Raw genomic sequence first — 15,333 nt, 5'->3', positions numbered from 1 at the left:
CACCTACAAGCATGCTATTGACAGTAGCAGCTCTCGTATTATCCAAGACAGATGTTCTTGTGTGTTTGGGGGATTGTTATTTATTATAATATATACTTTTCTTCAACTTCTGTAAAGTTTTAATTTCCACTTGGTGACAAACAAAATATCTATCTCTTATTAGCCAAGACAGAAGTTCTTATGTATAATAAATATATATATTTATTTATATTTGTAGCTTGTATATTATTCTAGTTGATGGGCTCCAGACTGTAACTAAAATTGTCACAAATATGACCAAAATAAGCTTTGGTCTAATTTCCACAGTTGAGCCTTTGTTGTTGAAATACTCTCCTGTTTACAAAATGAACACCACACAGCTAAAATTGGGATAACCTATTTAAAATGACTCTACGAAGTCTTTTGTCACATTTTTTCTCCATTGTGCCCTTTTGTCCTATCCACTGGAATGGAAACTTATTTCCACAACTGGAGCTGAGCCATAGAAATGTGTGTCCCCTGTCAGCTGCTTACAAAATGAACAATGGACAGCTGAAATTCTTCAAAATGTATTTTAAAATGTCTGTTAAATCACTTTTATGTCTACTGTGATCGTCTGTCCCATCCACTGGGGGTTGGAGGGGCTGGAGCATAGCTGTAGAAATGCATGCTCCCTGCCTACTGCTTGCATAATGAATACTGGGATTATAAGATTGTCCAAAAACCATTTAAAAAGATTGAAGGATGTTTTCTATATCACTTTCACGTGTACTGTGCCCCCATATCCCATCCATTTGAGGGGACACATTTCCTCAGCTAGGCCTTTGCCATAGAAATGCATGCCCCGTGTCTTCTGCTTTCAAAATGAACACTGGACAGTTAATGATTGAAAAAGTCTATGACTATAACAGATATGTAAACCATACCACATTAGCCCCTAAAAGCAAGAGTGTAGTGAGAGTGATTGGTGTGGAATTAGGCTGTTCTATAGGAGCACCTACTGCAGTGAAGACCCAGCATTGGTCGTCCCACAATTACTGGGCACATTCTCTTTTTATACTCTTAGATCACACAGGACAGCTGTGCATCACCATATGGAACACCTGGCTACAAGCTTAAAAACAATGGCATTAAAGGGAGTGCAAAGTACATTGCACAAAAAATGGAGGGATTGCCTTTTGTGGCATTTTTTCACTTTCTCCATGACTTGTTTGGAGAAATCTCAAAGTTAAGTGTTACACTTTAAAATAATGCTCTGATTTTGCCTCATCCTATAGCAGTTATTGACAGTTGTATTCTCATAATCATGGGGATTATCAAACAGACCATTAATGAATGGAAAGCTGCAGAATTTTCTGCACCAGACTGGCCTAGTAATTCTTGTTCAGCATAAAAATGTGGTGTCCCAGGATAACACACAGATTTCAGACAGACTGAACACTAAAAAGCAGGGAAAGTCAGTGAGTACTATCAATACAAGAGCCACTGTTTAGAATATCCATCTCAAAGGCACAAGTCTCACCAACTTTAGAGATGATCTTCTGTTGCTTCTTGAGAAAACAGTGGAGGTTACATTCAAGGAACAGGAAAGCCGGTTTGAAAATATGAGGGGTAATACACAGCATGGAAGCTCACAAGGGTCTGAGATTATTCTTCTCAGTTTTCTATCATGATTCATGGCCAGATGATGTAATCACTTTTGGAGAAAATTAGATTGTCTCTTTAATTAACTGGTATCAAGAAGTGTTGTTGAAGAATGCATGTGATGTCAAGGCTGTATAAATGGAATAGTGTTTGCTGAAAATTCAGATTAAAGGTCTATTCTCAGACTTATAGCAGCTTTTGGGAGGTCTCACTGAAAAAACAGCTTTATTGCACAGATTTTCACAATATTCTACATTCTGTTCAGGTTATGCCTATTTCAGAAGCTCAGTGTGAATATGAATTTTCAATACAAAACAATAAAATCAAAAATGTGAAACTCACTTAATATCTCAACCTAATTTAGTCAGGATAAGCACAGAAGGCCTATCACTTGAGCAGTTTGATCTTGAGTCCCGTGTTAAACACTGGCTCACTTCAAACATGAGGAAAAGAAAACCAAATTACACTGTATGTCCCTCTGACACTGACATTCTGATGGTCACTGAGACAGGCTCAGAACCTGAGCAAAACACACTGTTCTTAATGACTGTGCATAGTTTGAAAGTTATAATGACATTCAGTTACCATGATCATCAAGATGGACATAAAAGCACAAAGAGGATAATAATTAGCCACACATACGTGGAGGTTAGAAAGGTGAAAGATTAATATTTTACATATTTTATTATTTGGCACCTGAATCAAAGCAAATCCTATTTTTTTTTCTTTAGGAGCCACTGGCTCCTTGAGGTGAATTTTTGTCTGGAGCACAGGATTTACTGGTAATCAATAATTTATAGTATTAGGGGGCTCTGTCCCCTGCTCGCCAACCCCTGCGTGGGCACAAAGCACTAGCCACTTTGCGGCTCTGCTGCTCGCGTGTGGGGAAGCAGATGTACAATTTAAACAGATTGTTATTTTCATGGGAATTGTTACATATGTGTAATAGAACTATTTTACATTACAGCAAGTAATTATCCATAGTAAAAATAGTAAAATGAAATAAATTGAAAGAAAATGATGTTTCATGTTGCATTAGAGGTTTTCACTCTGTTTGGCTTTGAAATTAACATGCAAATACTTTTTAAACTTACACTTTTACTGTAAAACTTAAGTAAAAACAATATTTGCAATTAACTTTTCATCAATATCGCATTGAATTTTGATTCCGTGTTTGGACTTACATTGTGACAATGCAACGCATAAGCTGACTTTTTTGAATGTTTGTCCCAGTGATTTGTTAAATGTTATAGCAAAAGCTATTCTAACAGGAAACTGAAAATGTTTTAATATGAATGGCATATCAAGATCTCCTTTGGTGTCTAATGTTATCCACGGAATATGTACTACATTACCTTTCTTGTCACCTGTTGAAATTTTATATGTTAGAATTGTTCGATGAATTTTCAATAAAACTAATCCTGTCCCATTGTACAGCTTATCACTAATACAGAAATTACGCAATAACATTACTATACATCCTTTTTTCAATAGTAAATCAGCTGGTGGAACACCAGACGGCGTTAATAGTTGCAGATATTCTACAGAATATTGTAAGTTGATGTTTTCATCTTCTGCACCATCACTACCAACTGCTTCAGCATAGTCTGATACACATTTAAACAATTTGCCCTGCAACCGATCAACAATTTTCGCATTAATTCATTTGACTACATCATTTCTCGGTGCTAGGATTGCCCGTGTAATCATTTCTTCTGTTGATAACCGTTCAGGATAAAATTCTTCAATAATATTTGGACATAATAAGTCTTCTTTTATTGGGAACTTAAAGTGAGGAAATCATAAAAATGTATAAGAGCTGAGAGCACAGAAACTGTGTCTGACAAAAGCATTCACACGAATGAGAGGTGAGAGGACGGTGGCCGTGGGCCCTTAACCGAAAATGGTTGAGAGGAGGGCGGACCCCTTCTACCAACTTGAAAAATCTCTTGGCAATAGTCTTGTCTCGTTTCAAGATTTTCTTTTATAATAGAGAGATGTTAATTATGATGTATGCTTTCATTTCTTTAAGTATATGGCAAATGAGAGTGCTAAGCAAAGAAAGATGTGCATTGTAGTTGTGTGTCAGCACTGTAAACTTGAGGGACATAACATATATACAAATTTTAAAACAGGTACTTTTTACTTTTCTGTGGACAAGAACTGGTGATGAGCATTGAGAAATTGTTTATGATGTGCACATAAAACACCAGTAATAATATTACCAGATATTCAAACCTTATTGAAAAAAATGGACCAGACAGAAGTGGACAGGATGATCAAAATTGGCCAGCACTGTATAGCACAATAAAAAAGACAGGGAAGTTAACAGTTTAGGACAGGCTTTCACTGGTTTTACATTCATAAGGAAAGGAGTTGAACTATTCATCTGTGTTTAATGTTACCTGGCCAAAACATATTGGGTTTCTGAGAGAAGGAAAATGTAGTCACTGCTAGCATTAAGCAAGAAAACAAGATTATTTTTGTTTGTGAAGACTCTGGCTTAACAGCCCTGTTAAAAAGTAACAAGAATGTCTTTTGTTTTTAAAAATAAGTTAATATTTTGTTTGGCTTCCCGTATAATACAAAACTAAATCAATTTTCTTCTGTGCACTGTTGTATAATTTTTGGAAGTGGTCCTGTGGTGAATTCTTCCAAGGTTCTTGCAAGATGTGCCACAATGTTTCTTTTTACAGTGGCTATTTTTATTCTTTTTTCCTGTTCAGTGATCCTATGTAGCTTTAATTACTTTGATTCAGTCTTTCTGCAGATTTTCACTCAGTAGGCCTTAATTGTGTTTATGGTTTCTGTCTTGTGGAAAGTTTTTGCCAAGTACTCTTTTTCCCCAACAGTACAGAAAGATGAATTCAAATCTATTTATATTTTTTAGCAGTCATTACTCCACTCATTTGTGACCCGATCTCCTAGAAAGTTGGCTGAAACATTCCCCTGAGCATGACACTAACGCCATCATGTTTCATAGAAGGCATGCATTAATGTACTTCTTGCCAACTCTTCTTCTGACATACTGATTGCTTGATTAACCAAAAGTCAATAACACAAAGAAGTTAGAAAAGAGTATGTAAAAGTCAACTGTACCACAATTTTTATCATTAAAAAGTTAGGTAATAGGCCAGTAGCTACATGGTATATTAGTAAAAGTATGCAATTTTGATACAATAGAGAACAAAGTGGCACTTGAATTGGAAAACATCACAAGGAATGAATGTTTAATGGTACTCATGAATACTCAAAGAATGCAGTAATCATACATACAAACTCAGTTTTTTTTTTTTTAATCACTACATTTCATTGAAAATTTTAAAGACTATTCAAAGTTGTCCCACTACATAAGCAAATTGATTTGGGATTCAAATAAATTTTCTGGAGCTGTGAGGCAGCATCACTGAACCACATTAAAATATGTTTATACAGCGTTGTGTTATGGCTAATTTAACGCTTCAGAAAGACACTTAATTTACCATTTACAAGTTGGTTAGTTCTTAGCTGGCATGTAGTTATATAATGTACCTATAAAAAGAATTCACCCTTTGGGTAATTTCACATTTTATTATTTTAATTTTTATTATATTGACATTGATCAACAGAAAAAGTGCCCTTAAACACAAATAACTGATCACATAGTATTTACCATTTAGTAGAGAGGCACCTTTGACAGAAAATTCTGCCTTGATTTTGTCCATCACATTGGACATTCAATTTCTTTGTAAAACTGCTCAAGATATGTCAAGTTGTATGGGGATTGCAACTAAACAGCCTCTTTCAAGTCCAGCCACAAATTCTGAATTGGATTGAGATCTGGACTCTGACTTGAACATTAACATTTTTTGTTTTTATGCCATTCCTCAGTAGGTTTGGCTTTATGCTTGGGGTTGTTGTCTTTCTGAAAAACATCTTTTTTCATGGCACAGGTTTCTTTCAGACTGCATCAATTTTTCCTCCAGGAGATCCATGTATTTTGCTGCATTTGTTTTCCCCTCACATACCTTCCAGGGCCTGTTGCAGAGAAGCATCCCCATAGCATGTTGCTGCCACCACCATGCTTCAAATTGGAGATGATGTGTTTTGAGACTGTGTAGTTTTCAAACAGGTGCATTTATACTACAACCAACCGAAACCCCTGTACAACAGACAGATGATCTCCATTGAAATAATTATGTGACTTCTAAAAGCAACTGGCTGAACCAGTGAAAATTTAGGTATGTCACATTAAATATTTATGCAATCAATTATTTTGTGTTTTACATAAGCAGTTAATTTAGATGACTTACAGAGATAAATCCAATGTAATTAAATGTTTTATAATAAAATGTGAACACTTCCAATGTGTTAATACTTTTTATAGGCACTTTATTACTGTTCTTGAAACCCAGAATTTAGCTGGATCAGTGTAGGAGAGGGGATTGAGAGAAATGAGAACAGAGTTGAGTGAAAGCAAAGACTGATTGATTTCCAAATAATTTTTCATATCATGAGACAGTAATCAACTTAAACTGGAGCAAACAAGACAACCAAAAGAAAACCAGCTTTGGTGAATATCTAAAAAAGGTGTTAATTAGGTATAGGCTTACAATCCATCCATCTTCTTAATGTTATCAATGCAACTCCAGTACTAAGTAGTGACTTAATTTAACATTTTAATGCCACACAAAAGACAAGTGTGATTTTAATGTGAATCAAAAATGGCAAAAAAGTATCACAAAGAAGATGCTGATCATCAAACAGAAGTCTGTGCAGAAAACTCTGGTTCAGGATCACCATTGAAAACCAGTAAATTGACCAAATACTGCCCTTTGAAGACGATTTAGTGCTGCTACATTAATGTCCAAGGAACAAAACAATATTTAAATGCAACAGTTATCATTTCATTTACTGGCAAAACTTAACAGTAAACAGTCTTTTCATTTTTTTTTTTTTTCATAGAACAGAGCTAATTTCTTTTAATGTATCTTTTTCTCTGCATTCCTACAGTGTAGGAGACATTAGAGTTAACACAAATTAAATACATTAAGCGTGGCCTTTTAGATTTGCAAATTATATGATGAGCCAATAAAAACATTGTTTCAACACACATGTATTTTTTACCATAAGTATCTGTTGCATTTAAGACACCATTGCTTCCCTTAGAAACAGGAGAATGTTACTTTTTCTTCCAGCCCAAGAGATGGATCCCTGAAAATAAACGCAGCTGGTGTAGTTTTACAGCATGTCCTCTTGGGGCTCTAGTGATAATAGGGACTCTTGTTTAGGCTCCGCATCTTAAAAGCAAGGGCCACTTCAACCCCATTTTCGCATCTTGTAGTAAATGACAAAACTGCTATAATAACTAGCTTAGCATTTGTTTACGTAAGAAGCACACTTTTTGGACATACATTCCCAGGCAAGGTAACAGGTTTCAAAGGAGACAGACAGCTTGTGCCTGGAGGATTTTTTTTTCATGCCGGGAACAGAAACAGTATGGCATTTGCACCTTTCAGAGTATCTGGCTTGGATGATATATCAGATAAAAGAATATAGAGTAATCACTGCAACAGTGCAGCCTGAGCAGAGAGCCAGTTAAAATGAGGAATTACTCTGGAGAGATCAATTGGCAGTAGTAAAGATTTGACCTGTGCAAGTTCTCTCAAATCATGTACAAATTTCAGCTGTAATAGCCCAGACTGAAGGGTCTCCAAATAGGAAGCAACAAAGCATTCCTGAGCTATTTACCAGTAACTAAAATGTTTGGAATTTGAGACTTACAAAACATTAATTTTGTCCAAATACCAATATAACAAGAAAACCTAAAAATACTATGTCCAAAATGAAAACTATGATCTATTCTGTTTACAAATTAGTACCACATTTTATGCTTAAGCAGGATAAACACAATTACAGGTATTACTGGATTAAAAATAAAATGGAAGAAAATTTTTGTACAAAAGAGAAAGAGGGCAGTTTGTAATGATATTGGCAGAGTCAAGAATATCTGCAAAACAATGGTTTGATGGAACATTAAAAGTCTTAAAAACTTTACATCATGCACAGATATGTAACTTAACATTCTATTACAAGGACTTCATATCTCTTTCTCAGGTAAATGATGCACTTGCACTCAGCCATCCACATGATCTAAAAGAAAATATGATTCATCAGACCAGGCCACCTTCTTCCATTGATCCATGGTTCAGTTCTGACGTTCATGTGCCCATGGTAGGCACTTCTGCAGGTGGACAGGGATCAGCATGGGTAGTCTGACCGGTCTGTGGCTACACAGCCCCATATACAGTAAGCTGCAATGCACTGTGTGTTCTGACATCATTCTCTCATGACCAGCACTACCTTTTTCAGCAATTTGTGCTATGGTAGCTCTTTTGTTGTATCAGACCAGATGGGTTAGCCTTTGCTACTCACATGCATCAGTGAGTCTTAGGCGCCCATGACCCTGTCACCAGATTGCCAGTTGTCCTTCTTTGGACCATTTTTAGTAGGTAATAGATGCTAACCATTGCATACCAGGAACACCCCACAAGACCTACCGTTTTGCAGAGTTTTTTGACCCAGTCTTCCAGCCATCACAATCTGGTCCTTTTTAAAGTTTCCCAGATCCTTATGTTTGCCTATTGTTCTTGCCTCCAACACAATACCTTCAAGAATGAACCGTTCTCTTGTTGTCTAATATATTCCACCCCTTGATGGGTGCCACTGTAAGATAATCCATGTTATTCACTTCACCTGTTAGTGATTTTAATACTGCTTACTCTTGTGCATGATATATACAGTACAGGCCAGTACAATTATCAATGAGTAAAACATGCCTGCATTAAATCAATTTCTGTTTTTCCTAGTAACATGGTTTTTGCTGATGGTCACCTCAAAGCACAGTTTTACAGGAAAGAGTTTTCTTTTAAATTGAAATGGGTTATCAGTAGGAATAAAATTAAATTTGTGTATATACTAATATCATTATTAGATATTTACAATTTTCATTTGTTTAGGTCATTCACTCAAGTGTTTCTTTGAAGTCTGAGGATACAAATTTATGTATAAAGAATTTTGCAGAGCAGGCATTTGGGGCTTATCCATTCAAAGTAAACAGATCCGCTTGGAAATATAAATGATTTTTCAGGAAGGTTGGGGGGCTTTTCAAAGTATATTGCAATGGAGTAGCTCTTGGGGGCCCATTAAATCTAAACTGATGTCATTCGTCCAAGCTTGTCTTGGATCAGAGGACACCACTTCTGTCTCTACTTCTCTCTCCCTTCCTTCCCTCACCTACCCCCTTCACAGACACAGCACCTGACACCCTTATGGTTAAGCACTGAGTTTTGCATCTTCCTTGAGATTCGACAAACTTTCTCCTTCCATTTTACATCTCACTGTACAAGTCAAATGTGATCACATCTCTTTTCTCCTGTCCAGGACACCACCTTCTGTATTTGTCTCTCCACTCTGTTGGTTAGTGTGTAAAGCCTGCTATTAGTGCAGTGCAGAGCATGAACGATAACATGAAATTAATAAATTTTGACAGATAAAAAAATGCATCTACAAATAAAAAACGTGACTGCTAATTTTGTTTTATAATGTCACCAAAAATCAATCAGATCAGTCAGGGCATTTTTGAGATTTTAGTAGTTGTATGGGGGCGGGATAATCCTAAATATTGATATATCATAATGTCCTTTCTTAGAGAATGCCTACAACCCAAAACGTACAATCCTACAAAATTTCAGCTTTTTAAATAAATGGAAAATAGTAAGTCAGGCAACTTGCATTTATATATATATATATATATATATATAATTATAGAAAGAAGGAGAGAGATTACTTCGTAGTTAAGTCAGTCTTGTAGTAGAAAAATTCTTTACAAAACTATTTTTATCATTACTACATTGTAGAGAAAAGCCAAGCAAAATGACACCTTTTATTGGCTAACTAGAAAGATTACAATATGCAAGCTTTCGAGGCAACTCAGGCCCCTTCTTCAGGCAAGATGTAATCATTACTACATTATAACTTAAGTGGCTGACACAGTATGTTTCACAAAAACACACTGGTAGTTCTTGGCAACATGTATTATATTTATATTTATATATATATATATATATATATATATATATATATATATATATATATATATATATATATTCCCATGCAATTGTTACTTGTAAACAACTTTACTTCGAGATAAAACAAGAGTCAATAACACAAAAATGAATATAAAAATGCAGTAGCAACTAATATACTGTACTACATAATATACATTGTTCTGTAAAATACAAGGTACTCATCAGTGCTGCAATACAAAGAAAATCGTAGTTGGCCGTGATAGTTTGGGAAGTTAATGCGACTTTCTGGTAATATCAGCTTGAATCCTGGAATTACTTCATACTCACAAAAATCGCTTATCATTCAGTGCACATACGCACTGTAACCAAACATCAAGTAACGGTTACAAACACTACCAGAATACAGATATTTTAACTGTTCACTTATGAAATCCAGCCAAAACACTGCCGGGTACAAACCTTTACTCTTCCGGATTACCGCGGCTACAAAAAGTAAACACGGATATGGCGTTTATTTCTCGTTCTGGTAGTTGTAGTGCACAGGTTAGACTTTTCAGATGTATTACTGTAGAACGGTATACATATTTAAAAATACATTTCCCAGGCTCCTCCAAAATTATCTTGTGTTGTTATCGTTCCGTACGGGCTCCTGGAACATGTAGTTCTTTTTAGCAGCTAACTTCTGTCTTTAAAAGAACAATATAGACATGTAAAACTACAAACCCAGAATGCATTGCAAAGCGTCTAGTCTTTTACGTTCCAGAAAAGGCAGCGAAAAAGTCGATAGAAAAAGGAACCGCTTCCGTGTTGTTTTTAGCTGTGTTATTGTGATACAGAATAACGGCGTGAGGTGAATCGAGGAAAATAAATCGCCTTTTAGAATGTGTTTTTAAACACTAGTCAATACCGACAGCTTATATTTCAGAAATGTCGTTACACCAAGGGTCGAAGAAAAAGGACAAGCGAATTCTGTCTGGCAGCTGCCCGGACCCCAAGTGCCAGGCGAGGCTATTCTTCCCCGCGTATGGCTCCGTGAGCATTGAATGTACGGAGTGTGGGCAGCGCCATGAGCAGAAGAATCTGATAAATGTGGAGGAGGTTACGGATCCAGACGTGGTGCTGCATAATCTTCTGAGAAATGCTCTTCTTGGGGTGACGGGAGCTCCCAAAAAGGGAACCGAGTTGGTGAAAGTAATGGGACTTTCCAACTATCACTGTAAGTTGCTTTCTCCTATTCTCACGAGGTATGGCATGGATAAACAGACAGGCAAAGCCAAGCTTTTAAGAGACATGAACCAAGGCGAGATGTTTGACTGCGCTCTGCTAGGTGACAGGGCTTTTCTCATTGAGCAGGAGCACGTGACTACAGTGGGCTATGGTAAGGACCGCTCAGGGAGCCTCCTTTATCTCCATGATACTCTGGAGGAGATCAAGAAAGCTAACGAGAACCAGGAGTGCCTTATTCCTGTGCATGTGGATGGGGATGGTCACTGCTTAGTGCATGCAGTGTCAAGGGCACTAGTCGGAAGGGAGCTTTTCTGGCATGCTTTAAGGGAAAACTTGAAACATCACTTTAAGGAGAATTTGGACCGGTATAAAGCTCTTTTTCAAGACTTCATTGATGCAGCAGAGTGGGAGGATATCATCAACGAGTGTGACCCCCTCTTTGTTCCTCCTGAAGGGGTGCCACTAGGACTACGAAATATTCACATTTTCGGTTTAGCTAATGTGTTGCACAGGCCAATTATTCTTCTGGATTCCCTGAGTGGAATGAGAAGCTCTGGAGATTACTCAGCCACTTTTCTTCCTGGCCTTGTGCCTGAAGAGAAGTGCATGGGCAAAGATGGGCAATTAAATAAGCCAATTTGCATAGCTTGGAGCAGCTCAGGTCGCAACCACTACATTCCTCTTGTTGGAATAAAAAACACACGTTTGCCTAAACTGCCTTCTAAACTTCTCCCAAAAGCTTGGGGAGTGCCACAGGAGCTCATTAAAAAGTATGTCAAGTTGCAGGCTGATGCGAGCTGTTTAATTGGAGGAGACAGAAGTTTACAAGACAAGTACCTTATGCGATTAGTCAGTGCGATGGAGGAAGTCTTCATGGACAAACATGGTATTCATCCATCTCTGGTGGCAGATGTTCATCAATATGTATACAGAAGGACTGGTGTTATAGGAGTACAACCAGAGGAAGTTACTGAAGCAGCAAGAAAGGCAGTAATGGAGAATCGCCTCCACCGTTGCCTGATGTGCAATGCATTGTCAGAGCTTCATGTACCTCCAGAGTGGCTTACTCCTGGTGGCAAGCTGTACAATTTGGCCAAATCCACACATAGTCAGCTGAGGGCTGACAAAAACTACAGTTTTCCTCTAAATAATCTAGTTTGCTCTTATGATCCTTCAAGGGATATCTTGGTGCCTGATTACAAGCTGAGTCATTTAAATGCCTGCAACTGGTGTCATGGAACATCAGTGCGTCATGTGCGAGGTGATGGGTCAGTTGTGTACCTAGATGGAGATCGGACTAACACCAGGTCACAGGGGGGTAAATGTGGTTGTGGATTTAAACATTACTGGGATGGTAAGGAGTATGAAAATCTACCTGAGGCTTTTCCAATCACTCTAGAATGGAATGGGAGAGTAGTCAGAGAAACTGTGTACTGGTTCCAGTATGAATCTGACACTTCCCTCAACAGTAATGTTTATGATGTTGCAATGAAACTCGTCACCAAACATTTTCCTGGAGAGTTTGGGAGTGAGATATTGGTGCAGAAGGTTGTAAACACTATCTTGAATCACACTGCCAAAAAAAACCCAGATGAATATACACCAGTGGCTATTGATGGAGCACATGCCCAACACCATGAAGATGCACAGGAAGCACAAGCTACTATAGATGTCCAGCCTCCTACCAAGATAATCTTAACTGGCCAGAAAGCCAAGACTCTCCACAAAGAGGAGCTAACAATGAGCAAGACTGAGCAGAATATTCAGCAAAATATTGCTGAGCATGCCTCAGTATTGCAGAAGAAAAGAACTGACAAGTTGAAACAGGAGCAAAAGGGGCAGGAAAGACCAACATCTCCAGGACCAGCACAACCCAGAGGAACTCCTTCGTCGACACCATCCACACCTACAAAAACTTCATATTCCCCAAAATCTAACAAGGAGAAGAAAATTCGGGTGACCACCAACGATGGACGGCAAGCCATGCTAACCTTGCAGACAGAGACCACATTTTATGAACTTCAGAGAAGTATTGCCAAAGAGTTCCGAGTACTGCCTGACATGCTGTGCATTCGTTTTGGCTTCCCTCCTAAAGAGCTACTTCCCCCTGCTGAAGGAATGGAAAATGAACCTGTTCCACTGCAGCATGGAGACAGAGTCACTGTGGAGATCCTCAGGGATTCCAGAGAGGAAGATGAGCCACGTGATGCTCCTGAGCCTTCACACCACTCTATCAAAAGTGATGGATCTGCAACTGCTAGTCGTACAGCTTCCAGGGAGTTCCAGGACAGCATTGACCTAGAGATGTCTTCTCTATGCCTTCTGGCAACCCTAATGGGTAAGATATTTGCAATTTGTGTGGTATATTTTTACTTTAAATATACAGAGAACTTAAAGGAACCTGACATATTCTTTTAAGTGTGTATTTTTTAATTATATGTTTCTTTGCCTTTTGTCACAGGGAGATTACCTTAAAAAGAGAAAAATGTATTGTTGCTTTTTTTTTTTGCACTTTATAAGTTAGTTGATGCCAAAGCATTCATGATACATACAGATAGAAATCTCTATTTTTTCAATATGCCTTTTCCAGCAGTAGGTCAAAATGTGCCAAAGAGTATCCCCACAGTCTACTGCAGAGCACATTCATTCACACTTTTGCCCTCTGTCATCCCTGATTTTCAATATGAGGTAAGCAGCAGTACCAGAGAAAGCTTGTACAGTCATTGGAAGAATGTACTGGCTCTTCATACACTGAGTCGAAAACTGAATCCATTGTTCCTGAATTGTGAGACTACAATTCTACATAATAGGAAAAAAGAGAGGGAAATACAGTATCTCACAAAAGTGAGTACACCCCTCACATGTTTGTAAATATTTTATTATATATTTTCATGGGACAACACTGAAGATATGACACGTTGATACAATGTAAAGTAGTCTGTGTACAGCTTGTGTAACAGTGTAAATTTGCTATCCCCTCAAAATAACTCAACACACAGCATTAATGTCTAAACCGCTTGCAACAAAAGTGTCAATTTTTTGTGTGGCCGCCATTATTTTCCAGCACTGCCTTAACTCTCTTGGGCATGGGGTTCACTAGAGCTTCACAGGTTGCAACTGGAATCCTCTTCCACTCCTCAATGATGACATCACGGAGCTGGTGGATGTTAGAGACCTTGCGCTCCTCCACCTTCTGTTTGAGGATGCCACACAAATGCTCAATAGGGTTTAGGTCTGGAGACATGCTTGGCCAGTCCAGCACCTTTACCCTCAGTTTCTTTAGAAAGGCAGTGGTCGTCTTGGAGGTTTTTGGGGTCGTTATCATGTTGGAATACTGCCCTGCGGCCCAGTTGCCGAAGGGAGGGGATCATGCTATACTTCAGTATGTCGCAGTACATGTTGGCATTCATGGTTCCCTCAATGAACTATAGCTCCCCAGTGCCGGCAGCACTCATGTAGCCCCAAACCATGACACTCCCACCACCATGCTTGACTGTAGGCAAGACACACTTGTACGCCGCACCTGGTTGCCGCCACACACGCTTGACACCATCTGAACCAAATAAGTTTATCTTGGTCTCATCAGACCACAGGACATGGTTCCAGTAATCCATGTCCTTAGTCTGCTTGTCTTCAGCAAACTGTTTGCGGGCTTTCTTGTGCATCATCTTTAGAAGAAGCTTCCTTCTGGGACGACAGCCATGCAAACCAAATTGATACAGTGTGTGGCGTATGGTCTGAGCACTGACAGGCTGACCCCCCCCCACCCCTTCAACCTCTGCAGCAATGCTGGCAGCACTCGTGTCTATTTTCAAAAGAGAGAGAGTGAGAGCGATAACACCAAATTTAACACATCTGCTCCCCATTCACACCTGAGACATTGTAACACTAACGAGTCACATGACACCGGGGAGAGAAAATGGCTAATTGGGCACAATTTGGACATTTTTCACTTAGGGGGTGTGCACTCAACTTTTGTTGCCAGCGAATTAGACATTAATGGCTGTGTGTTGAGTTATTTTGAGGGGACAGCAAATTTACACTGTTGTACAAGCTGTACACTGACTACATTGTGTCAAAGTGTCATATCTTCAGTGTTATTCCATGAAAAGATATAATAAAGTATTTACAAAAATGTGAGGGGTGTACTCACTTTTGTGAGATACAGTATATACATAAAATGAGAAACAGGGTCCTTGTCATTGTCCATCCATCCATCCATGTTCCAACCCGCTGAATCTGAACACAGGGTCACGGGGGTCTGCTGGAGCCAATCCCAGCCAACACAGGGCACAAGGCAGGAAACAATCCTGGGCAGAGTGCCAACCCACCACAGCCTTGTCATTGTTATAAAGTTATTTCTAAGGTTTTGATAAGATTACATCCGTTTCAAAGTGCGAAGATCTAGTGAAAT

General features: G+C 38.5%; 1 protein-coding gene across 1 annotated transcript in view; it reads left to right on the top strand.

Moving 5' to 3' along the window:
- Nucleotides 1-10,448: 10,448 nt before the first annotated feature.
- The window catches only part of vcpip1 (valosin containing protein (p97)/p47 complex interacting protein 1), a 50,216-nt gene continuing 45,331 nt past the window's right edge, over nucleotides 10,449-15,333 (top strand). The window contains 1 exon segment of the mRNA XM_028803588.2: nucleotides 10,449-13,257. Within this exon segment, the coding sequence (XP_028659421.1) occupies nucleotides 10,620-13,257 (2,638 nt within the window). The 5' untranslated portion in view covers nucleotides 10,449-10,619.

The sequence above is a fragment of the Erpetoichthys calabaricus genome, chromosome 6 (assembly GCF_900747795.2).
Source record: "Erpetoichthys calabaricus chromosome 6, fErpCal1.3, whole genome shotgun sequence".
Lineage (NCBI taxonomy): Eukaryota > Metazoa > Chordata > Cladistia > Polypteriformes > Polypteridae > Erpetoichthys > Erpetoichthys calabaricus.
This window is presented reverse-complemented; position numbering and strand designations above follow the sequence as displayed.